The sequence below is a fragment of the Lissotriton vulgaris genome, chromosome 8 (genome assembly GCF_964263255.1).
Source record: "Lissotriton vulgaris chromosome 8, aLisVul1.2, whole genome shotgun sequence".
Lineage (NCBI taxonomy): Eukaryota > Metazoa > Chordata > Amphibia > Caudata > Salamandridae > Lissotriton > Lissotriton vulgaris.
In genome coordinates, this window is record NC_141696.1 from 1,144,111,624 (window position 1) to 1,144,137,091 (window position 25,468).

At 44.4% G+C, this 25,468-nt stretch overlaps 1 protein-coding gene across 1 annotated transcript in view; it reads left to right on the forward strand.

The window, feature by feature from the left end:
• The window catches only part of LCP1 (lymphocyte cytosolic protein 1), a 203,954-nt gene that overhangs the window by 134,048 nt on the left and 44,438 nt on the right, over positions 1-25,468 (forward strand). Inside the window, exons 9-10 of the mRNA XM_086935004.1 lie at positions 15,138-15,233; positions 24,038-24,233. Coding sequence (XP_086791130.1) covers positions 15,138-15,233; positions 24,038-24,233 — 292 coding nt within the window. The remainder of the gene's footprint in view (positions 1-15,137; positions 15,234-24,037; positions 24,234-25,468) is intronic.

The following is a 25,468-nucleotide window of genomic DNA, read 5'->3' on the forward strand; positions in this document are numbered from 1 at the left end:
GCATGTTGCGGATACACCAGCGCCAGGCACGACAGCAAGGAGCCATTCAGCTGCAGCTCCATAAGATAGGGCGCAATGTGGCCACAGTCGCAGAGCGCATGGACGGCATGAGGGCGGCCATGGTAGGTGTGGGGGAGCGAATAGACAACATGACTGCAGCCATGGCAGGTGTGGGTGAGGGAATGGCCCGCATGGCTGCAGCCATGGAGGCCAACACCGCTGCGATGTCCACACAGCGCAGTGCAGCACGCCGCCGCCACCGTCAACTCATAAACCGGCTGGCCTCATACAGCAGGTCTAATTATGTGGATGCAAATGCAACTTCTCTGTTGGCGCGGCGCTCCCTAACGCAGCAGCACCAACTAGTCCAGTGCAGTGAGGACATGACCAGGGTCCTGGAGCACCTCACCGCGGCCGTTACGGCACTACACCCTCCAGCAATACCATCCACTGTGTGGGGTGATGATGCTAGTGAGGGGGCGTCCAGCGTCAGCAGCCACTCAGCCTCACAAATCCCACCACACAGCCGCAGCACCAGGCCCATGCCAGGTCTTGAAGCCCAGGAGGAGGATGCCCCTCAGAGGCGCTTGGGCGCAACGCGCAGTAGGCGCACTTGAGACAATTTGACTTTCATTGGCACAGGCTGACGTTAAGCCTGTCATGTCCTATGACACAGCAGTATGCTGTAATACTGTTAGTGGGAGCTATTTGTACTGAAACCTTATTTTTTGTAATTTGAACAAATACATTTATTTTGCTATACACATTAGCGTTGTGTCATCATTACATTTTGCATGCATTGTTAATTTGTGGGGTGATGGAAGAGGTTGCACTAGAAACTGTTCACTGTGATGTGGTGGCGACGTCTGTGCCCCTCTGCTGGGTTCTCCCCACGTGCATGGCGCGCATGTGCAGGTGGCCGGTTGTCCCCTTCAGATTCACTGCCAGAGATGTCAACAGGTATCCGGCGCTTGGTTGCAATGTTATGTAGTATTGCGCAGACAGCCACAATGCGGCAGCACACTGCAGGACTGTAATACATGGCCCCACCTGTCTTTTGCAGTATGCGGAACCTGCTCTTGAGCAGGCCAAATGTCCTTTCTATGCAATTCCTTGTCCGTATGTGTGCAATATTGTAGCGCCGTTGCTGGGGTGTAGCAGGGTTGAGGTATGGGGTCAGGAGGTATTCACGGAGGGCGTAGCCACTGTCACCTGAATGAGAGGAGCAGATGGTGATTGCCTGTGCTGCGCTGTTACATCTTAGCAATGTGACATTTTCAACAAAGTGTACTTACCAAGTAGGTGTCCTTCCCCAAACTCTCCCCTGACCAGTCGTGTGTGGAGGCCGCTGTGCCGGAATATGAAGGAGTCATGGGTACTCCCTGGGTACTGTGCGACAATGTCAGTGATGTATGTCTTAGCATTGCAGACCATCTGGATGTTGAGGGAGTGGTCGGACTTTCTATTGCGGAACATATACTCCATGGCAGCTGGTGGGCAGATGGCGACGTGGGTACAGTCTATGCATCCGAGCACATGTGGAAAATGGGCTACGTTGTAGAATTGTAGCTTGGTCATGTCCAATTCCTGTTGGCTGGCGGGGAATTTGATGTGATGGTGTAGCTGGGTGAGCATGGCGTCAAAAAAAGTGTGGAGGCAGCGTGACATGGTGGGCTGGGATATCCCCCCAGCAGCCGCTACTATCCCCTGGAAACTCCCGGAGGCCAGGAGGTGCAGGCTACACAATACCTGCACATGTGTAGGCACCGCATTGGTACGGCTTGTTGGGTGCTGCATCAGGGGGTCAAGGTCCTGTATTAGCTGCATTATCATTTCCCCATTCAGCCTGTATTTAGCATATATCTGCTCTCTGGTTTGGCCCAGCAAGGTGACCCGCTGGTGGAATATCCTGTCCTGGATCCTGCGTCTCCTCTGTGCTAATCGCTGTAGCCTTCGACGCCTCACCACCATGTACATTCCTGGCATTGTGGGACTCCTAATGCTGCTGCTGATGATTGTCCTTATGTCTGATTGGTTAGGCCAGAACCTGTTGGTGATTGGACAACGGTTTTTTAAAAGTAATTTTTGCATGGCTTTTATGGTTACCACCTGCTTTGAGTTGTCCTTATTTTGCGCGGCGCAAAATGCGATTTTTGGGTTTTTCGCTAATAGCGATTTTTCTTGAATACCGATTGCGAATATATAGCGAATCCGCTATTTATTTCGCAGAATCTGTGGTTTCTCGCATTTTCCGATTCGCTAATGCTCACCTGCCGGGATTCTGCGAATATTATAGCGAATTCGCTATTCTGTGTTAGCGATTTCGCTATTTTGATGTTGAATGCCGATTACGGAAATTGCACCCGCAATTGCATTATCGCAGCGATTGCGGGCGCAATTTTACTTCATGAATCAGGCTGTAAGACTTTAACATCAAGAAATTCAATCTCTTTTTTCTCAATGTGAGAAGTGAATCTTAAGTTAAACTCATTTTTGTTGATCTTATTAATAAACAACATTGCTTCCTCCTCACTTCCCTCCCACAAAATGAACACGTCGTCTATGTACCTCAGGTAAGATCTTATATGTGTGTTATACTCCTCTTGAAAGGCGGTTTTGAGGACCTGCTCCTCCCACCAGCCCACATGTAAACATGCGTAGCTGGGGGAGAAGCAGGCCCCCATCGCCACTCCTCTCAACTGCTTGTATAGATCTTTGTCGAACAAAAAATAATTATTGTTCAGACACCAACTGATGAGTTGCAATAGAATTTTGTTGTGTTCATACAGTGTGCTGGACCTCTTTTCCAAAAAATACTTCACAGAAGCTAGTCCTTGTTTGTGGTCTATGGATGTATATAGTGCTTCTATATCCAAAGTGATAAGAAGCAAATTCTCAGACCATAGGAGCTTATTAATTTTCTGTAAAAAATCGCCAGTGTCCTTAACAAAGCTGGTTAATGACATCACCAAGCTCTGAAGAAAAAAATCAATATACTGGCCTACATGTTCCCCTAAGCTATTAATAGCCGATATTATTGGCCTGCCTGGGATGGGGACAACATTTTTATGTATTTTAGGGATTAAGTACAGCACCGGTAACACCGGAAATTCTATAACCATGAACTTGTATTCCTCTGTGGAAATGAGACCTTGTCTTTTCCAAGACGCTAACAATTTGTGTAAAGCTGATTTAGCCTTTTCATACTCTTTCATAGTGGACTTAGCATAACAATTTACATCTTGAAGATGGCGAGATGCTTCGGCTATATAGTCTTTTCTGGGCCACAATACCAGGTTCCCACCCTTGTCAGATTTTTTGACCACCACCTCCTGATTATTTTCCAATTTCTTAACCAAATCAAAATATGCCTTCCTTCTAAAAAACAAATTCCTTTCACATCTGTTTTTGAGGACAGTATGGTTGAATTTTTTGAGATCATTGATAACCAGATCATGAAATACATCAATGCTGTCCTTAGGCATAATCGGTACAAAGCTGGATTTTGGTTTGAAGGGGCTGAGCCCAGCTCCTTCTTGTTTGTGGTTAATTTTGCGTAGTCATGCCTGGGTAGCCTGGTCAATTTCGTGTTCTTGTTCTCCTATACTGTCGGAATCATCTGCTAGGTCGTGTACCATCAGTAGGTTGGGAATATCCGATGCTGCTAGGTTAACTGTAGACTCATTTTCATTTTCTTCAGCCTCATTGTTATCTCCAATGTCTTTTGATGTTTTCAGAGCAAAGAACTTTTTCAATTTCAGCTTCCTGATGTAACAGTATACATCAATGCGTGTTCTCGCATAGTTAAAATTGTCACCAGGGCAGAAATTGAGACCCAAGGCCAACAGTTGTTCCTCAGCCTTGGATAAAGCGACATTGGATAAATTAATGACAGTGTTATCTTTTACTGTTTTTTGTTCTTTCTCTATATATACACACACACATATACATACATGTATATGTACAGAGAGAGAGAGCTCTCCACTGGTTTTCCGGTTGAGCCATAATCTATTCTAGCAAATGCAGTTCATGCCGTCTCATGTCGAAGTAACTGCATAGCTCACTCTCCCATGCCACCAAAAAATGATCACCATTTACAGAACAAAGAGACTGTTTTGATCAGGGCCGGACTGGGAATGCAAACTAGCCCTGGCAATTAAGTTGGACGGCCCGGGGGCTGTGGTGTGGGGGTGCTGGTGGGACACACTGCTGCTGCTTTTGTTACAGGGGGGCGATTTTAAAACACTGCTGCAAAATCGGCCCACAGTATCAAAAATGGCATCACTAGTCCACAATCGGCCTGCCCTTCCGACTCACCATCCAAACACCCTGTGCCTGGTAGGGCCAGTCCAGCCCGGTTTTGACCATTTGCCTCCCAAAGACTTATCTTTTCCGGTACAGAGCTAGAATATCGATGTATAAATATCGATGTACAGAAATATCAAGGGGATATATCGTGGGATAGAAATATCAATGGAAAAAATCTCCTGGTCAAGAATATCGATTTTTAGGTAAGTAATATCGATTGCAAAAATATTGAAGTGTTAATTATCTTTTACAAAAATATAGTTGTTAAAAATATTGATTTATTATTAATGTTATGTATTGTAGTACTTTGTATGAGAATTGTTTGTAATTTTAGTATATGTGTTAAAATTTGAGTAGTTGATATTTTTTTTAAATCCAATTTTGCATTTTTCGTTCCGTAGCAGGTTGTGGGTTTATCGGGGAATAGGGTGGGAAGTTATTTAATTTTATAGATTTTATTTATTATTTATAGTAGTTAATATATTTTTTATTGAATTTTTGCATTTTAGTTCTATAGTGGGTCGTGGGTTTATAGGGGAACAGTGTAGGAAGTATTTTAATTATATGAAATGTATTCAGTAATTTATATTTATTCATAATTGTATAATTGTGATGTTATTGAGTTAAATGTGCACATTAATATATTAATAATTGTTTGATAATTAGTTGTTAATTAGTTTAAATTAGTTACTTATTATATAATTATGGTAATTGTTTAATTAATTTTAGGTGTGTGTTGTGGTGTTTATAGGTGTAAATGGTGGGAAGGGTGGGAAGTAATTTATTTTTTATTGATTAATTATTCATTTGTTAATTAATTTGTAATAATGAATTAGTAATTGTAATTGTGTAATTATTCTAGGTGTGTTTTGTGGATATTATAGTGTTAATCAATGTGTAATTAATGAATGTTTATTATCTTTTTTAATAATAATATATTTTAATTTCAATATTATTTTTGTTAATAATGGAAATTAAATTTAATAATGTTTTCTTTTTTTTATTGGTGTGGTATCCAGGACTTTCCCTACTGTTGCACTCATTGGAGTGGAATATAAAGTGTTACCTCTCCGCTATCCAACACTTTCCCTACTGTTGCACTCACTGGTTTAGGAATAGTAATTTTTTCCCCTCCGCTATCCAATACTTTCCCTATTGTTGCACTCCCTGGAGTGGGAATAGTAATTTTTACCCCTCCGCTATCCAAAACTTTCTCTACTGTTGCACTCACTGGAGTGGGAATAGTAATTTTTACCCCTCTGCTATCCAACACTTTCCCTACTGTTGCTCTCACTGGAGTGGGAATAGTAATTTTTACCCCTCCGCTATCCAACACTTTCCCTGCTTTTGCACTCACTGCAGCGGAAATAGTAATTTTTACCCCTCTGCTACCAAGCACTTGCCCTGCTGTTGCACCCACTGGAGTTGGAATAGTAATTTTTAACCCCTCCGCTATCCAACAGTTTCCCTGCTTTTGTAATTATTGTGTTGTGAAATGTATGTTTTTTTAAAGTAGTTTAATGTGTTAATTAATTATAGGATGTTTTATTTGTTTTATTTTATTTTAAATTATTGATCTATGTATATATTTTATTTTTATATAATTTAAAAAGTTTATAAATTACATAATGATAATAGTTAATAAAATGTATTTAAGTAAATATATGCATATGTAAAATTTTTGTGTTTATAGTTTTAATTAAGTTTATTTGTTAAATTTAGTTAAAATATATAATAAATGTAATTATTTAGTTAAAAATATTAATAATATTTCAGATATTTTGTTTCATTTATATATATATTATTAGGTCGATATTTTTACATCGATATTTTTGTAAACTATATTTTTTACATCGATATTTAAACATGGAACCCTCACTTGCTGTAGGATCCCACCACAACTTCATTGTCAGAAATGGCGTCCAGTTTTCCCAGCATCAAGATCTGTAACAGTGCTCATCTTGTAATGTCGAAATGCTCTCGTCTCCATTGACAGACAGGAGTGCAACACATAAAACATATTAGGGAGAGTCTCTAACAAAACAGTAATAAATTGTTGTTTACACAAATACAACAAATATTCTCGAATCTTGCATCAGCTTAGATCTTGTTTTTTAGATCAGAGTGGAAAATACTATGGGGTCGATTATGATTGCGGTGATTCCGCATCCTCCGGGCCGGTGGAAGCCACCGCCGGCCCGGAGGATGCAGAATCACCGCTGCAGACCTTCAAAACACCCACCGCCACATTATGATGGCGGTGGGATCAGCGGCGGACGGCAGGTCCGACCGACACTGATCCGTGGGGTGTTGGCCGCAATTTGGTGGCGGTGTCTGCAAGACACCGCCAGCCAAATTACAATGGGTTTGAAAACATGCTTTTTCGCGGCGGATTTACCGCCGTGGAAAAGCATGTGGGCAAAGGCTTCTGGGGGCCCTTGCGGGCCCCCAGGGTGTCGGTGGGTGGGGGTGCACATGGGGGGTACCTATGGTACCCCCCCAGCATTTGCATGTACAAAGCGGCAGGCATCGTGCGGTGCCTGCCGTTTTGTGCATGCAAATGGAAAGTAGGCATATTTTACCTTGCTGCGGGTGCTTCTTAAAGCAGCACCCGCCGCAATGTTAAATATACAGGATGTGACCGCCAGGGTGGCGGTCACATCCTAATTCCACCAGAGGGACCGCCGCTGCCCCTGCGGACGGTCCCTCCACCTGTGTCCGTCCGCCATCCTAACAGGCACCTATGTTGCCTCTTGGGAATTTACTCAAAATAACCATAAATTCTGTATCTCAGCTCAAATTCAAAGAGTAAACAAAGCAAATATAATGCTGAAACTACTTGTCTAGTGTGCCCGAATGCTGCACACAAATTCTGCTCAGTGGAAATGAGTGTTTTCTGTCAATAGAGCCCATGTGGTGCTTGAATGACAGTGGGGCAATGAAAAAGAACAGCTTCATCGATATTTACAGTTGCAATCAATCTGTTTTCAAATACGTATTTGTGCTATCCAAATGGGTCAGTGAACATGCAGGATTTCAACGTATTCTAGTTTAATCCTTCTTACCTTGTGCAAAGTTTCCTGGCTGCTTCTTTTATTGTTTGAAACACTCTCTCTAATTCTAGAATTGGGAGGTTTGGGTTGGGGAAAAATGCATCTAGCATGAGTTGAGCTAAGGGTCTTTAAATAGAGAACTATGGGAAAAATGTATAATTTGGGTGGAATGCCAATCTTTCCGCCACAGGAACAGAGTAGTTTACTTTGTCCCCATGACAGAGGGACTACCCTCCAAATTTATAATGCATCGACCGAAACCTCAATCATGACGTTTCCTGTGACTACATTTAGCTGTTTGGTACAGGACTGTGTTAGCATGACGCAGCCCTGCACCAAACAGCTTCCTTTTTTAATTTTCAAAAAGACAATAGTGAAACAAGATATTCTTTTTGAAAATAAAAAAATTAATGCTACTTCGCCATACAAGCGGTACAAAAGGGGGTGGTGATGGATGGAGCATCGGAATCAATCAAACACTCACACCCAGTCAAAAGATCTGGGTTTAATCCATCACTGTTCTTTAGCCCACTCTGCCACTCCAGTTCAGACATCGCCATACAAGTCATCTCCAATGGCGGGGTGGGGAACATTATTTGCTTTACAATGTCCCTCACCACAAGGGTTTCCCTGGCTTTGACAGACAGTAGAAAACATGGCAACATGTCTGCCCATCCTGAATGGGCAGGCAAACATGTAGCCATTTCTCCAATGGTTCCTACTCTGTCGGGCTATCTGAAAAGTTTGGCTGAGGCGGCAACAGAATAGTCTCCTCTGTGTCCAGACTTAGGGCCCCATTAGGATGTCAGGCGGATCGCCACCGCCATTTGGGCGGTGGCGATCCACTCGACATCCTTCCCTGCCCACCACCCATTTCCCCCGCCATATTACTATGGGGACCGCGGCGGACGGTAAGACCGTCCGCCTCTTTTCTGCCCGGTCAACGAGTTGACTGGGCAGAAAAGGGTTTCATATGGTGGCGGTGTCTGTTAGACACCGCCAGCCATATTAAGATGTGGGTGGGTACATGTGTTTCCACGGGAATGTCTTGTGGTACCCCCCCGCACTTCACTGTACAACGTGGCAGGCACAGCACGGTGCCTGTCACGTTGTGCATTGAAGTGTGCAATGTGCATTTTTAGCATTGTGGCGGGCGGTGCAGCCCCGCCCGTCGCAATGTTAAAAATGTGGTATGTGTCGGCCATTGTGGCGGGTGCATCCTAATGGCCCCCATGGGACCACCGCCCTTATGGCAGGCGGTCCCGTTTTACATCAGGATTGCGGGCGGACATCCTAATGGGGCCCTTAAGGTCAGAAAACACACAAAACAGTATCCTCTGCCTAAAATAAGGCTGTCATTATAACAGGACTCAGTCGATATTAGAGAAAAGGAAAAGCTTCTGTTTCTTTTGTTAGATGCTCACCCTCTCTAGTAGTGGCGTGATTCATTATTGGATCTCATCCTGTTCCCTAAAAACCGGGGAGCACCTAGGATATTTTCATTGATGGGATATAGTTTCGGTTTCCCTTTGTTAACGTAGTTTCGGTATCGTAAAAACATATCAAAAAGGGGGGTATGGATATTGTGGTCCGCTGACTCAAATAGTTGACAACATGTTTCAGCCCCTATACTCATACCATTTGGACCAGGGCCTTAATCAGGATATCACATACACACTACCTCGGATTCACAAACCATTTACCTAGAGAGCATGCAGCACTATCTTGCGTGCAAGGTGATTTATTACTCGTTAACACATTATACTAAATTGTATACTACCACAAGTTTGGGTAGGCTCAATCTGGACGAATATTTAGGGGATGTCTCTCTAGGGTGGTTAAGTGATACGCAGCAAAAGTTTTTAAGCATCCCGTTTGAATTGGACGAGGTCTGAGAAGCAATTATGCACATGTAATCTGGGAAGGCCGCAGGGATGGATGGCATCCCGATAGAATTTTATAAAACCTATATAGACTAAATGGCCCCAATATTGCGGGAAGTGTATGAAGATGCACTAGAAGTAGGATACCTTCCCCCTCTATGAGAGAGGCCCTCATAACTTCGCTTCTTAAACCTGGGAAGCCGCCACAACAGTGCGATTCTTTAGGCCCTTGTCGTTGCTGAATTGCGATGTTAAAATACCTGCTAAGCTCATTGCCACGCATCTTAGTCTCCTCATGGAAAATGTAATTTTGCCTGACCAGTCAGGATTTGTGCCAGGCAGAGCAACGTCTCACAATCTTTTTTTTTTTGTAAACCTTTATTGTTACTTAAATCAGTTACAGTCACAGGTCTAGAAACCATCACGGTCGGCCATCAAGACAGAGGCGGTCAAGTCAAATCAATTAAGCCATAGAAATGCCGGAGTCCGCCTCCAAAATGCTCTGTTGTAACTCAGGAGAACATTCATACCCTATTGGTAACAGGATTAAAGAAGGTTTCTTTTTAAATTAAAGAAAGAACAGGATCTGATGCAGTACAATGAAACCATAACAAATCAAGGGATATTCGTAGGACAGGATATTCACAGTCAGGACTACTGTAGGCAAGATATTAGCTCTGGCGCACATAATCAGGATAAACAATAAACAGTACATTTCTCCCACCGAAACAGTGCCTGGCCGCGGTAACGCAAAGCATTGGAAAGACATCCACCCTTATTATTTGAACTAGCAAAAACGTACGGAGAGTTAACTCCACTCAGATCCCGGAAAGAGAAGAAGAAAGAAAGAAACTTAAAGAAAAGCCAATTATAACAAAAATAAAAGAAGGCCATAGAAACAGAAAAGGAAAAAAACAATAATACCCCTCCCAATCCCCCCACCCTGCACCCCTGCATATGGCTACGGCCTACCCCCCTAGCAGCGTGCCTGTCGCCCAGTGTCTAACACCCGAAATATAGAAGGAAGAGAAAGAGAAAGGAGAAAGAAACAATAATCTACACGAAAGTAGAAGGAAAAGGGAAAGGAAAGAAATTAACTAGAACCCCCACGATAGGAGAAAGAAAGAAGTATGGAGGGTTCCCAGTACAGGCCCCCGAACCCCCCCCCCCCCACCGCCACGTGGCATTTCAATTACACCGGAGTTGTTACCAAAGCATCAAAGACACCAACATAAACATGATAACGGTCGCCGCTCAGCTCCTCAAGTCACACAGCTAAGATGAATATCCCCCCGTGTATCAACAGAAGGAACCAGAGTACCATTAATTCCCGCAGACCCACCCGGCCCTAATCATAAACATATCCCAGTCTGTGTGGTGCAGGGTCGGGCAATCAAAGTACCAGATTGAACACGCAGCAGGCCAGCCCGGAGAGAAGCCGGAGTTCTTGCAATGTCCCAGGATACGACACACTCGACAGCCATCCACCGCCACTTGGTCGTTCACGATCCGGAGAACAAAGTGTAGCACAAAAGAATAGTCATCACGCAGTTTCTGGATCTCATGATGAAACCCACCACCGGAGAAGGAGCGTGAGAGAGAGAGCGATAAACACACATCTGGTGGTTTCTCCAACTAAAACACATATCCATGGAGCCAGGTGTCCCTGTGGCGATCCACTTGGAACGAACAGGGAGTCCACCAAGTACACACATTCGCCTCTCAGCCACCGATAGAGTCACCTCAACACCCGACAGCAGCGTCTTCACGGAAAACCAAACAAAGTCTCCTAGAGATAATACCGGCATCGGGCTCCCTGTCCATTCCACATGTAACCGGGATCATCCCGTAGCGATCAATTCCAGATTTTGTCCTTCCAGCACACAGGGGGTATCCGATCTCCTCCCTTCGGTCTTCAGTGCGCACTGCCACCGCTATGGCCTGGTATGACTTATTGAGTCGCCACTTCCAAAAGGGACTCCCAGCATGAGCGCCGCTCAGACGAACACCAGAGCCGCCAGCCCTTGCTATAGAGAGGAGCCTAGTACCACCAAGTCCTCCACGTTTGCGCACAGCGTGGGTGCCATCTCCACTTCCCACTGGTGGTCCCATACGAGCCCCCTCAATCCAAAAAGTACCGCAGCAACGTTGTGCATCAACCGGCTCCGATCAGCTGGAGTGCGGGATGTAAACAGCTGCACGCGGGCCAAACAAGGTTCTGTAGCCGGGGGGGGAGCACAATCGACATAGAGGGATGGCTCATTTCACACTGATCGAGAACTGGATGCACACTCACGGGGGTGGGCTGACCTCCATGACGGTTTACCGGCACCTTCCGGGTCTGCGTGTCCGTTGTTGTTACACTTGCGGCCGGCAGCAGCATCACGCGGGGTCCCGGCTTCGGGTATCGTGCAGGCCATAACATGCGGGGGTCCATATCTCCGTCATCAGGGCTCGAAAATCCCTCGGAGTCGAACACAGCAACACAGCACCCTTTCCGACGTTCGGAAGTACCATAGCAGCGCAGGATAGTCGACAGGATCAGGCGGTGGGGGAAGAAGGTCGACGGAGCCGGGAACCCGGGCGATCATCATGGTCGCCAGTCCGGCTCCGCCCCTAACGTCTCACAATCTTAGAACCTTGTTCACAATCCTGAACAATGTCTCCTCCGAAATGCCTATGGAAGCTATATTTCTGGATGCTACGAAAGCATTCGATTCCATCGAATGGGATTATGTATTTGGAGTAATGACGCGTATGGGATTTCCTCCTATTTTTCTCTCCTGGATAAAATTATTATATTGCTCACCAGTGGCTAAAGTGACCATTGATGGTAAAGTGTCTCAGAAATTCTCGGTCTCAAGGGGCACGAGACAGGGCTGCCCCCTATCGCCCTTACTTTTTGCGATTGCAGTGGAGCCACTGGCGGCAAAGCTGCGCCAGCACCATAGGGACAGAGAGTTGAAATGCAATATGAGGCAAATTTTGATATCACTATACGCTGATGACATCACGCTCTATATTCGTGACCCCCAGCACAACCTGAACCCCGTCCTTAGAGAATTTATAATTTTTGGGAGGCTTTCTGGTGTACAAATGAATTGGTGCAAATCGTACCTTTTTCCCCTAACTGCCGCAACGGCTAAGTTCCCACTAGATTACCCTATAGCGTGGTGCGAGGATGAGCTGAAATATCTGGGGATATGTATAACGAGGGATAGGGATGAGTTGATGCGCCTTAATTACGGGACCACTATGGTCCGGATCTCAGATAATATATCAAGGTGGATTACTCTGCCCTTATCTATGGCGGGCAGGGTGTCTTTGATTAAAATGGTGATATTACCTCAGATACTCTACCTGTTTATGAATATTCCGTTTTATCCAGGAGCCTATTTTTTAAGCGATTACGGTCTGAATTAACGCGCTTGGCGTGGGGAGGTAAGAGCCCGAGGCTCCAGTGGAATGTTCTTACTCGGCCGTACTCACAAGGGGGGTTTGGAATCCCCGATTTTGAATGATATTATTATAGTGCACAAGCTCACTATGCCTCCTTTTGGGTGCATCAACCGAGGTATATGCCTCAGGTGGCGGCAGAACACTGGCTTACCTTACCAGTTCCTATTGACGGAGCATTATATGCCCCACCCCTTGGCAGAGATAATACACCTACGACGGTGTCGAGCACAGTCAATGCCTGGTCACTGCTCAGCAAGATGCTGGATACTCCAATGCTCTATTCCTCGCTTCTCCCGTTGGTATATCACCCAAACATGCCCCTCCTACAGGAGGGTATTTTTCGTAAGTTTGTAGAATGCATACAAGTAAAAAATTGGGGGGGGACTTATATCATGAGGGACAATTTCGCACACTAGAACACATGTTTCAGGGTGTACAACAGACACCTTTAGACACCTTTCTGTATCTTCGTCTCCGTCAAGGGCTTTGCTCTGTTACTACAGAGTTTCCCAGTGAACCCCACCCCCTTGCGCCATTACAGATGATACTGCAAGGGGAAACAGCCAAAAACCTGGTATCGGTGATATATAGGATGGTGCACATGCAGAGGGAATGGCCGGAGGCGCCCGCAAAAACAAGATGGGACCAAGAGCTAGGCATGGCCCTGACGGATAAACAGTGGGAAATAAAAGGTGGGTCCACTTCCTTCATCAGAGTGGCCATATTGGGTGTCTCGGTTGTCGCTGTTTCTTGTAGAGGAGTAGGGTCCGGTCTAATTAGTAGCATCTCAACCAGGCGCTCCATCGTCACCTGAATGCGGTCTTCAACGTACACCTGAAGTGACTCAATGGCCGCCCACACAGTTCGCAGTGATGGGCCACTCGCGGTCTGTTCAGCCACTCTTCGATCGGTGTCGATCATGATCGCTTCCCCCCGCGGTTCGATCTCTCAGAGGGGAACGGGCGAATAGGAAACGGTCGACTGCAGAGGGAGACTTATGTATTGTTTCGATGGTATCCTGGGGCTGCCACCGCAGGCAGAGAACCAAACCCAGCGAACACCAGCGGGCCGGTTACCGGGTCACCGGGCATGGCCCCCGTCCACAATTGCTAGCGTTAGGCTGTCACCCCTCCTCCGACCTTCACCAAGGCAGCCCGCGTCGTCCACAGTAATTCGAAAAAAAAGGAAGAAAAATTTTCTTTGTCCACGCCGGTAGACCGGACCCAATCACACCACCACAGCCGATGTTGTTGAACCGAAACCCGGATGGGCCAGTACTCAAGACCCCGGCTTCCGGGCAGATCTAGGCCGCAAACTTGCACTCGACATATCTTCGTTAGCCGAGCAAGTAGAGATCTCGGGATAGCACCATTAATCTCACGGCAGGTTCATACACATTGTGGCGGGGCGCAAAAACAGGATAATTGGCAGGATATTCCAGCGAGAGGCCGAGGTCGGCGGAGCTGGGAGCTTACGTGGCAATCTTGGTTGCTAGCGTGGCTCCTCCCGAATAGTGTTTTTTTAATTACGTACTTATTCCTTCAATGAGTCCACAATGTATGAAAGAATAATGGATGCGATGGAATGAGGGTGGTCCTTTTGTGTTCTACTGGCGGATTAACGGGAAAACGGTAATGACCCCCTGTTGCGCTGTTTAAAATGTTGTAACCCAATGTTTGCCTGGCGTATAATGGAGTTTCTTTCTTAATGGTATTCGTCCTGTACATGCATCCAGGAGAATTTGCTATTGCGGATGTATTGCAGTAGTATACACCTCAATTACCAGTGTATGTTTTTCATCAATGCATGACTTGTCGCTACTTTCTGATACATTTATATGTGAATTTAAATTTCTACGCCGCTGACTGCTAGCAAGTATTGTACAAGATTTCCATTTGAGTGCCATATATATGACCACATGTGTACCAAGTTGTGTTAAAAAAATCAATAAAAAGAGCTTTAAAAAAAAAGGGTGATTTATGACTCGCTTTTCAGTCGTCTATTAGTCTTGATTCCTGTGATAAAAAAACTGCTTTATTGTCAGCAACAGATATTTTAAACGTAGGGTCCACTTGTGATTAAATTTAGCAGGCGGACAATATTATTGGCAGGGAGGGAAATCCGTCACCATTGCAATGAAATGCCTTCTCCACCAATATATAAAGCAAGGCCTTTATGTAAAGAGATTTTAAAAGTCATACTTTGGATATGTGCTAACTAACTTTATCCATGGCCCCAGGATCCCCTTAATTAAACCCCTGCACAGAATCACAGAAGCTGGGTATCTATTCATATGTTTGGTGCTGAGTCTATCGAAAGGGGCCAATCACACATTATAACATCACATAATAAGTTGCTTTAAAATCTACAATTCAATTCTAACTTTCAAATCAAATTAATTGTGACTTGTGTTTAATATTTGGTTTTATTGTAGGACTCCAAGGCGTATTACCATCTTCTCAACCAGGTAGCACCAAAGGGAGATGAAGATGGCCTTCCCCCTATTGATATTGACCTGACAGGACTCAGGGTAAGTAGTGTTGAATGAGTGTGTTTTGTTGCTTTACATCACATTATAAAAATGTTATTTTAGTGGTTCTTTCAAAATTCAGGGTATGAACTCGTTAGGATTTTGCATAGGACAAAAAGATAAGATTTTGCAACATAGACAAAATGGCCCTCAATTCGAAGATACTTTTGTTTACTTAGTTGATTCTGTTCTTTCGTTTTACACTGGTTTTAAAAAACATTTGCCAGCAATTAACATTTTATACTTGTCTAACCTAGTATTGAGTTCCACTCATTTTACAGTTAAAAGGCTTAGGGCCAGGTTTCAAGTTTGGCGGAAGGGTTATTCCATCATAAAAGTAACGGATATCCACCTGCCAAACTCTAAATCAGGGCCTTAATAGATTTCTGAAAACTAAACTGCAGCATGGGATGCTGTAAGTGAGGAGTGCTGGACAGAGACCCTACCTCACTATGGGCCATATGTAGGTAGCTCAATACCGGTCGGTAACGGCCAAAAATCGGTATTTATCCCGTTACCGACCAGTATTTAGCCTTTTCTAACGTAGGTGGCAGGTTTTTAGGATTCGGTAATTTACGATTCCTTATTTTAAGGAATCAGTAAAATACTGAATCCTTATTTTAAGGAATCGGTAAATTACCGAATCCTTAAAAGCTATGTAGGAGGCACTCAAGTGAGTGCATGTTAGCATTAAGGATTCGTTATTTACCACCAACAACAGGTTGGTGGTAAATACCGAATACCTTACATAAAGCATTTTTTTGCTTCTTTCTCAGTGCCATGTGGCAGACATACATGCCACATGTGCACACATGCACATTTCAGGGGTGCAACAGGGTGTCAATGTGACACCCTGCCTCCCTTGAATATGCTCCCCCTATTACTAATCCTGTATTTACCGAATCGGTAATAGTGAATGGCTTCTCATTCATTCCTATTGGCCTCCAGGCCCATAGGAATGAACGGGAAGGTGATTCCTTATTACCGAATCGGTATTACCGATTCGGTAATAATGAATATTACTGATTCTGTAATTTTTACCGAATTTTTTGCCACATATGAAATACTGATTCCTAAATACCAAATCGGTAAAATTCGGTATTTAGAAACCAGTATTTCATATTTACCTACATATGGCCCTATGCTGATGAACTACGAATTTCCTCATACTGTACTATAAGGTACACCTTTTCTTCACTACCAACCATCTGTCCACCCCCATTGGTCATGAGTCTAATGTGAACCTTTATTTGCACAACTTACACAATGGCACATGGGAAGGTATGCTCTCTAAACAAAATGCACTCACTCTCTTCAATTGTATGTCAAAGCACTGCAAAGGACTCAGTCTATTTCACATATAAGAACAAATTAATTTGACATACATGTGCCTGCATAAAGTGCAGTGAAGTGGTCTCCAGGTGGCATGTGTAGCACTGTTGAAAACACACGTCTGTTTACTATTTTACTTTTAAGCTCTGTATGTTGATTAAGACTTAGGGTGTCATTAGGATGGCGGGCGGATTGCCCCCGCCAGGCTGGCGGTAGCCACCGCCGGCCTGGAGGGGGCAATCCACCCGCCATCCTTGCCCTAAAGTCCCCCCGCCAGATTAGGATGGCCTGGGGGCCGCGGCGGACGGAAAGACCTTCCACCGCCTTTCCGCCCGGGTCGCCTTGCGGCCGGGGCGGAAAAGGCCTAACATGGTAGCGGTGTCTATTAGACACCGCCTGCCATATTTCGATGGGTCTGGGCAGAGGCCTCTCCATGGCGGCGATGCCGCCACGGAAAGGCATACGGTCTTCACTTTGGGGTCCCCCTGAGGGCCCCCAAAGTGAAGGAGGGGTGGGGGTGTGTACACGGGGGGTACCTGTGGTACCCCCCTGCATTTGCATATACAATGTGGTAGGCACCGCGCGGTGCCTGCCGCATTGTGTATGCAAATGCATACATGCATTTATGGCATTGTGGCGGGCGGTGCAGAGAGCACTACCCGCCACAATGTTATAAATGCAGGATGCGGCCGCCACTGTGGCAGCCGCATCCTAATTCCACCCACGGGACCCCCGCCCTTATGGCACCCTTAATGTTAGATTCTTAAAAAGCTCAAAGGAAACTATCTTGTAGTTCTTATAACAAATAGGTAACTTGTTATTCAATCTGAATGCAGTGACAAAGATATATGGCTCATAAAGGAGGGCCATATTGCAAAATTTTCTTTTTTCTTCTTTGTGCTACCATCCATTACCTTCAGCCTATTGCCCCTTAGATGAAATGGAGACTGACTTGGAGAGTGGCGCAAGACTTCATCATAGCGGCTATCTTTCTGTGGCACTTATTACCTTGTTGTATTCTATACATGTATTTCTTCCAAAACTTCTTTCAATGCCATCACTTTGTCTTATTTTTAACCTTAGTGCAGACAGGGAACGTAGCTTTACGTATATCAGTTTACATAAAATCTTTTAACATTTGTCCAAAATAAAACTTTCAATAGATTTTTTGCCCCCATTTAGAAAGTCTCAAATCAAAATCATTGATTAAGGATTACTAATATTACATCGGTACCACGGATCTAGAGAGTCTGTTATTTTTAAACTCATTTTTTCCTACAGATATGTTTAATTTTTGCCATAGATGAGATCTTTTCTCCAGTGAACCATCACTAACTCTTGCTGCTAGTATCAGCAACAAAGATATATGTATATTCCATTTCTGTGGATCTCCCACATCCCATTGCAAAATTCCTTAAATTTTCAATTAAGTCGCAGGTTATATTGTAATTTTAATTTTTTTCTTTATTTCCTGTCTTTTCATCTGTTCAATTTTCAGTTTTTTTAACTTTTCCTCTACATTTGTGGTAAAGTATCCATTTTAATACTAAAAAGGAAAGAAATGCATAGACACAGGAAGTTAAGAATAAACTTAGTGTAAGAAACAGGAAGGAAAGTTCTAAAATGCAATTCGATTGTAAACATCTTCACTCTTCTGTGCTAAATTGCATATATATTTCCCTCTCAAGAGACCATCCTAAGCATTCAATTTACTAGGGGGCTGGTTCAAGCTAATCATATAAATATTAGCTTATATAAATGCATAAGTATATAAAGATATATATAGGTATAAAATATTTTAGAACCTGTGCAAAAGAAATTGTGCAGAAACTCTTGTGCAAGAAATTGTCAGTATCACCTTTTATATAAGGTTTTTAGACCCACATATTATTGTGAGGAGATGTTATTCTTGGTAACATTCTTTATCATCAGTGCAAATTAGTATACAGTACTTAACTATTAATTCGTTTCTCAACAAACCAATGTTTTCTCCTCTTCTAGGCAGAGAGTAATATGCCCTACTTTGTCTAAAATCCTTTTATTAATCAAGTGCAACTTGTTTTTTGCAAGAATTTCCTTCCAAAGGTTATAGGGACGTTATAGTTAGGCTCAGATTTCACTAGTACAAAACCATAGATATTCCACAGTTATAGTTATCTGAGCTAAATAGAACTTACAGCCCGCAATGCACTGCTTGTGACCTCACATATTACATCCCTCATGACATGGTCAGTGACATCACTGATATCATTGATGACTTCTCAAATTACATCACTGATAACATCATCCAGTGATTGTGAGTGTTTTCTAAAAGGTTCTGAGTGTTAAATATTTGTAGTAAGATACTATAAATGTTAAGTTAGTAAACTTTATGTAATACTGAGTGATACTATTTGTAACACATATTGCTTGAGTGACTGTGTGACTGTGTTTATCCATGTGTGAGTAGGTGGCTCATTGGGTGTGTGAGTGGTTGTATGGGTGAGTAAGTGGCTGTATCGGTGTTTATAGTGGCTGTGTGGGACAGTGTGGGTGAGTGAGTGGGTGCGCCAATCGTGTATAGGTAGTGAGTGAATATGTGAGAGGCTGTATAGGTGAGTGATAGGGTGTGTGAGTGGCTGTATCAGTAAGTGAGTGGGTGCATAAGTGTTATATGTGTGAGTGGATGTGTGAGCGACTGTATGGGTGATTAGTAAATATGAGAGTGACTGTATGGGTGAGTGTGTGCTTGTGTTACTGACAGTATAGTTGATTGAGTATATGTGTTAGTATATGTATGAGTCTGTGAGTGGTGCATGAGTAACTATAGGGGTAAGTGAGTGGCTATGTGATTGACTGTTTGGTTGAGTGAGTAGGTGTGTAAGTAGCTGTATGGGTGACTGACAGTGTGTGAGTGACCATATGGGTGAGTGAGTGGGTGCATGAGTGGCTGTATGATTGAGTTAGTGGTTGTGTAAGTGACTGTATAAGTGAGTGAATGTGCGAGTGGATCTATGGATCAGTGAGATCACACATAAGTGAATTAAGTTGTAGGTGGCGAGTGACATTCTGTTGCGTTTGTATGCCATATTCATGTCCAGAAGCTTTATAACAACAGTCATATTACTTGTTCTCTTGTGTAGTGTTCCATAGGATGGTGCAACTGTATGTGTATAGTTATGTTATAACTCTCTGTCTATTGTTTATGGTGGCCTGCCCATACAATGTGTGTGTACGATACACGCTCGGTTAGTGTTTACAAAGTTTACTTGACGTATTCTCTGGTCCATACATTTCCCACTAGCTGTGAATCCACCTAGCTGGATAGAGGCTAGTGGGCATGTTCCTAGTGGAAGTTCACTAGGCCTTACCTTTAACCTTTCATCTCCCTCTACTGTCTCCAAGTAGATTACCATTGGAACAAGCGTCCAGTTATCTGTTCTCTAGGAGTGATTTCATCTGTATTTATTTATTTATTTATTTATTTAGTATACTTGTAGAGCGCAGTCCTGTCACCCAGAGGGCATCCTGGCGCTTTGAACTTCAGGCGGTTGCACTTTTCACTGCTCAAGCAATTTTAGGAAAGAGATGCGTTTTTAACGCTATCCTGAACGGCAAGTAATCCCTATGGTTTCTCAAAGAGAGAGGCAGGGAGTTCCAGAGTTTGGCCGCTGCAACACTGAATGAGCGGCCACCCTTCCTAACTCTCTGAAACCTCGGGACTACAAGTAACTGTGCTGAAGAGGAGCGGAGGGGCCGCGATGCAGAGTACCAAGCAAACATATGCTGCAAGGGTACTGGGCCCTGTTGGTGTACTGCCTTAAACACCAAGCACGCGGCTTTGTACAGCACTCGCAGGTGTATCGGGAGCCAGTGTAGGTCTCTTAGAGCTAGGGTGGAAGAGCTAGACCTAGGGCGGGAAAGAGCCAACTTGGCGGCCATATTCTGCACCCATTGTAACTTCCCCAGCAGATTTTTTGGGGCCTCCAGAAGTAGCGCATTGTATGGTACTGCGCACTACTTCTGGCCTGGCCTGGGGGGGGAGGAGGGGCAGAACTTTACGCAACATCGTAGCAGCATCATGCACGTAGATGTGGTTTTATTGACGTACATGTCAAGCTGTAGGTTTGGGCCGAAGATCACCCCCAAGTTACGAGCTGATTCCGCCGCCGACACTGGCTCAGGGAAAGTATCAGGCCAAAAGTTGTCTGGGAGTGCCCTCGGGATCCGGTCTATGGAGCAATAGAGCACCTCTGTCTTTGAGCTGTTAAACTGTAAAGAGTTGGCCCGTAGCCAGTCCGCTGTGGCTGCCATACAGCTGTGGAATGTCTCCAGCAGGACAGCATTATGTCCTTCCAGGGAAAAGACCAGCTGGGTGTCGTCGGCGTAATTAAAAACCGAGACACCAAAAGATTTTATGAGCTGGACCAAGGGGCGAAGGTACAAATTAAACAGTATAGGACTGATGGCCGAGCCCTGTGGGACCCCCTGACCTATTTTCCTTGGCTCAGAAGAAAATGGAGGAAGCGAGACCAATTGTTGCCGGCTGCCAAGATAGGATATCAGCCAGTCTCTTGCGCCCTCTGTGACCCCACACTCCTCTAATCTCCTGATAAGGGTCCGATGGCAAACCGTATCGAACGCGGCCGACATGTCGAGCAGCACTAAAAAGGCTGCCCGACCACTGTCGACACGCGAACGAAGATTGTCCAGTACGGTTACCAGTGCGGACTCCGTCCCGTGCCCGGGGCGGAAGCCAAACTGTGCCTCATCGAACCACCCGATGTTCTCCAGGAAGCCTGAGAGTGAGCGGGTCACCCATTTTTCCATGATCTTAATAGGAAACGGGAGCAGAGAGATTGGCCTGTAGTTGGAAAGGCAGGCAGGGTCCAGCGTTGGTTTCTTGAGCAGAGGTGATACTACTGCTAGCTTCCAGCACTCGGGGACAGATGCCAGCTCCAAGGACTGGAGGCAGATGGAGTACAAAGGCTGAAAAAGTTCCGTGTGGAAGACCTTCCAGAATTTAGGAGGCAGTGGGTCGAGCGGAGAGCCCGACGACACCGTATGTGCCAGGCTGCAGAATTCCTCAAAGGAGGGGCAGGGAAAAAGTCTCAGTTGGGGTCGACTTGAGAAAGTATCCGGAGCTCCCAAACCAAGGACTGGGTCGATCTGCTGGGGTCGACTGGATGGCCCGACCGGAGCTCCCAGACTGGGGCCAGAGGTATCCATCTGGGGTCGACTGGGCGGGTCAGCCGGAGCTCCCAGGTCGAGAGTTACCGATGTGAGGACTGCAGCCGTCGGCTGGGGTCGATTGGATGACCCGTTCGGAGCTCCCAAGCCAGAGCTAAGGCCAGCTGGCCGAGGTCGGCTGAGCGGGCTAGCCAGAGCTCCCAAGCCGCGAGCAAGGGGCAAAGGATTTTTTAGACCCTCTAAGATGTTTGCAGTCTTCTCCTCAAAAGCACTCGCCAGGGAGTCGCACAAGGCCTGCGACGCAACGACCGTGTTGGCCACACACACTGGGTGGGACAAGTCCCTGACAATTTTGAACAGGGCTTGAGATTTATTAGGCGCCTGAATCAAGGTGGATTCCAAAAAAGCCGCCTTAGCCAGCTTGATCTGCGCTTTGTAGCCATGCAGTGCGAGCCTAAACGAGGCCTTTGCTGATGTTGAATACTGCTTCCTCCAAGCTCTCTCGGCACGTTTGCAGCTCAGCTTCAACTGTCGTAGCTCTTCCGTGTACCAGGGAAAGGCCCGGTTCACTCTCCCTCGCGACTTACGAAGGGGCACCACCTTATCTAGCGAGTCGGAAATGGCCTGGCACAAAGTAAGGTAGCTCTCCTCCACCGAGCTACTCAGACAGAAGTTGTCGGGTAGTAAAGAAGTAGTAAATAAGGCAGGTATTATTGACTAAATAGTCCGAGTTGATACAGGTAGCTCATTGTCTGGTGTGTTTCTCAGTAGATTTGGTGGATGATCATATAACCGATAGACCAACGTGCTTTAGCTAGTAAGAACACGAATGATGAAGGTGAGGACGTGATGTTTTGATTAAGTACCCATGATCTTCAGTAGTCTGACTCAATATTCAATGTTCATTTCTTTTACCCTTCCCTCATGACATTTACTGGTTCTCTTGGTTTGACCTTCTGTTTTGGGTATGGTGGAAAGTCAAGATGCATTGTGGAATAGGTAATTCTTTTTTGGCCCTCACAGTGAGGATGGGTGGACTTAGGTTCACATAGGGACTTCTCTTACTTCCAGTGTTGTATTTTGTTAAGCAATGTAGAGGTGATGTTGAAAGGAGCAGGCACATCTTATATCATTAAAAAGAACATCTAGATCTACTTTCCAGAAGCTCAATTGTTTGCTCTGAAGTGTTTCTTTTCCACTCTGGTGCACTGTGGCTTGTTTAATAGCATCTTAACACTGTTGAGATATTAGATGATAAAAGTCACCTGCCGTTGTCTAGGCATGTAACCATGCGTGGGGTTTTCCATCATGCAATCAACTTTCTGCTTCTAGAGGGACATCTTTGCCAATAGTAGGGTGCACTGGTTTGTCTCATGTTGCAGTTGTATATTTTAAAGGACTCAAGATAGTTACTGAAAATGCAAGAAAATGGCTTCGACCTCACATGCAGTTGGCACATCTTTCGAATTTTTAACTTAGTTTAGATGAAAGCTTACTTTCTGTCCCTCTGTAACACCAGCTCCAAATAAATGCCCCCTTTATCACATGTAGAAATTTAGCACTGCTTTATAATTTTTATTTTATACTGTCCCTATTTTGGAGTTGCTTCGTTTAACATATCTGCTAGTTGAGTTGGGTAGTCATAATGTATTCTTTGACAGAATGCTGACTGAACCTTTCAATGGCCACTGTTGCGCCCAATGACTCTATGGCCCAGATATGCAACATCAGCGGTAGTTTGACTGGGAGTTGTTGTGTCAATAGTCACACAATATTGTGGTTGCATATCATTCTAGATTTCTTTTCTTAAACATATAGTGGGATTGGTCGCATGATTGTGCAACTACATCAATTGTTCTGACATGTTAGGCAGCCTTACGCGTTATTAGCATCCTTGGTACTGTATTTTCTACCCATGCTTTAAATGTTGTCTGAGTAGGTACAAAATCATTTGCCTACTATGATGGCATTTCAGTCACTGTGTGCTACTTTTCTTTATTCTTGTCTGCATTTTGTATATTCCCTACTCTACCCCTCGCCTGCCTACTCCTCCATATACTACACTAGCAGCCCATAGGTACATGGTCATTATCTGCATTCATGTTTCACAATAACCTCACCTCATAGTTTATAGAGATCTCAATAAGTCCCAGCCTCTACTACTTGTTACTGACTTGTTGACCACTACATTCACCTTAGTTGTTTCAATATAGATGAAAGTTGCAAATAAGTTTAGGTGGTACTGTGTTATAGGAGACCTGAGACTTTAATCCCCTGTTTTAATTTGTGTACCCCTCACGCAGGAGAAGGACGATCTTAAACGAGCAGAATGCATGCTGGAGCAGGCCGATCGCCTTGGGTGCCGACAGTTTGTGACAGCCAACGACGTGGTCAGAGGAAACCCTAAACTCAACTTGGCATTCATTGCCAACCTGTTCAACAAGTACCCTGCGCTGCAGAAACCAGACAACCAGGACATTGACTGGAGCTCCCTGGAAGGTGAGAATCACTGAACAATACTGAAGCCCGTGACAACACGTGCTGAGTACTAAGACCTCACGTACATAAAAGTAGGTACAGGTAGCCTAGCCTCTATGTTTCGTGTTTCCCCATGCCCTGGGTGGATTTGATAAACTCAGAGAGTCGCAAAGGGGCAGATTCTGAGAATCTGCCCGTTTGCGACCGGTTTTTGCTTTGATGCATGTGAGCCTAAAACTCTATTTCCAGTCCGAATGTACTGTTATGTAGACACAATACATTTGCAAAGTAAAGGGGCCCCCTGATACTGATGTGAAGTACACCTAGACTGGGAAATTACCAAAATGTAAATGCTCTAGCGCTACTTCAGACCATTATATCCCTCAAACCATCATAAGAAGAGGAACAAACAATAGTGACACTAGAAAATTAGAAAAATATAAAAAGAAGATTATTTGTTAGTTATCTTTATCTTTTTTTTGGATTTATTATAAAAACATATTGTAAGTAGAAAAAATTCATACAGAGGCGAGCAAAAATACACAACATTCCGATCACATTCATTCACATCCACAATCATACTACACACACCTAATCATATTAATATATATGATATTTTCGCCAAACATGATGGAATTTATAAAGGATGTAGCGAACAAACTATAGCAGCACTTTGGTCGAAGAACAAGGATTATTTGAAGGATCAGCAGCTCGTTCGCTTATTCTGCTGGATACACTTTATCAAGCAGGGATCTCCTCTTGAGGAACCGGCTATCAAACCAAATATCTCTTTTAGAGGAAGGCCGTCATTGTACTAGAAACTCACAGATACATCCTGTCTTGACGAAAATAATTCCTTGATGAGACAAGATCCTTGTTCTTCGACCTGTAACATTCAAACAGCTTATGTACCTGCATATGTCTTTGCTGGACATACTTGAATATTTACCCTGGAGAATATCTATTCTTTCATCTTCTACCCAGGGACGCTTAGTATCATTTTTTGAGCACAACATTCTGGGGTGGAACTCCTGATGAAGACAGTGTTTCTGTCGAAACGCGCGTAGAGTCAGCTTGAAAACCACTGAAATAAGCTAATCATTCATCAAAGTGCTGCTATTGTTTGTTCGCTACATCCTTTATAAATTCCATCATGTTTGGCGAAAAGATCATATATATTAATATGATTAGTTGTATGTAGTATGATTGTGGATGTGAATGAATGTGGTCAGAATGTTGTGTATTTTTCCTAGCCT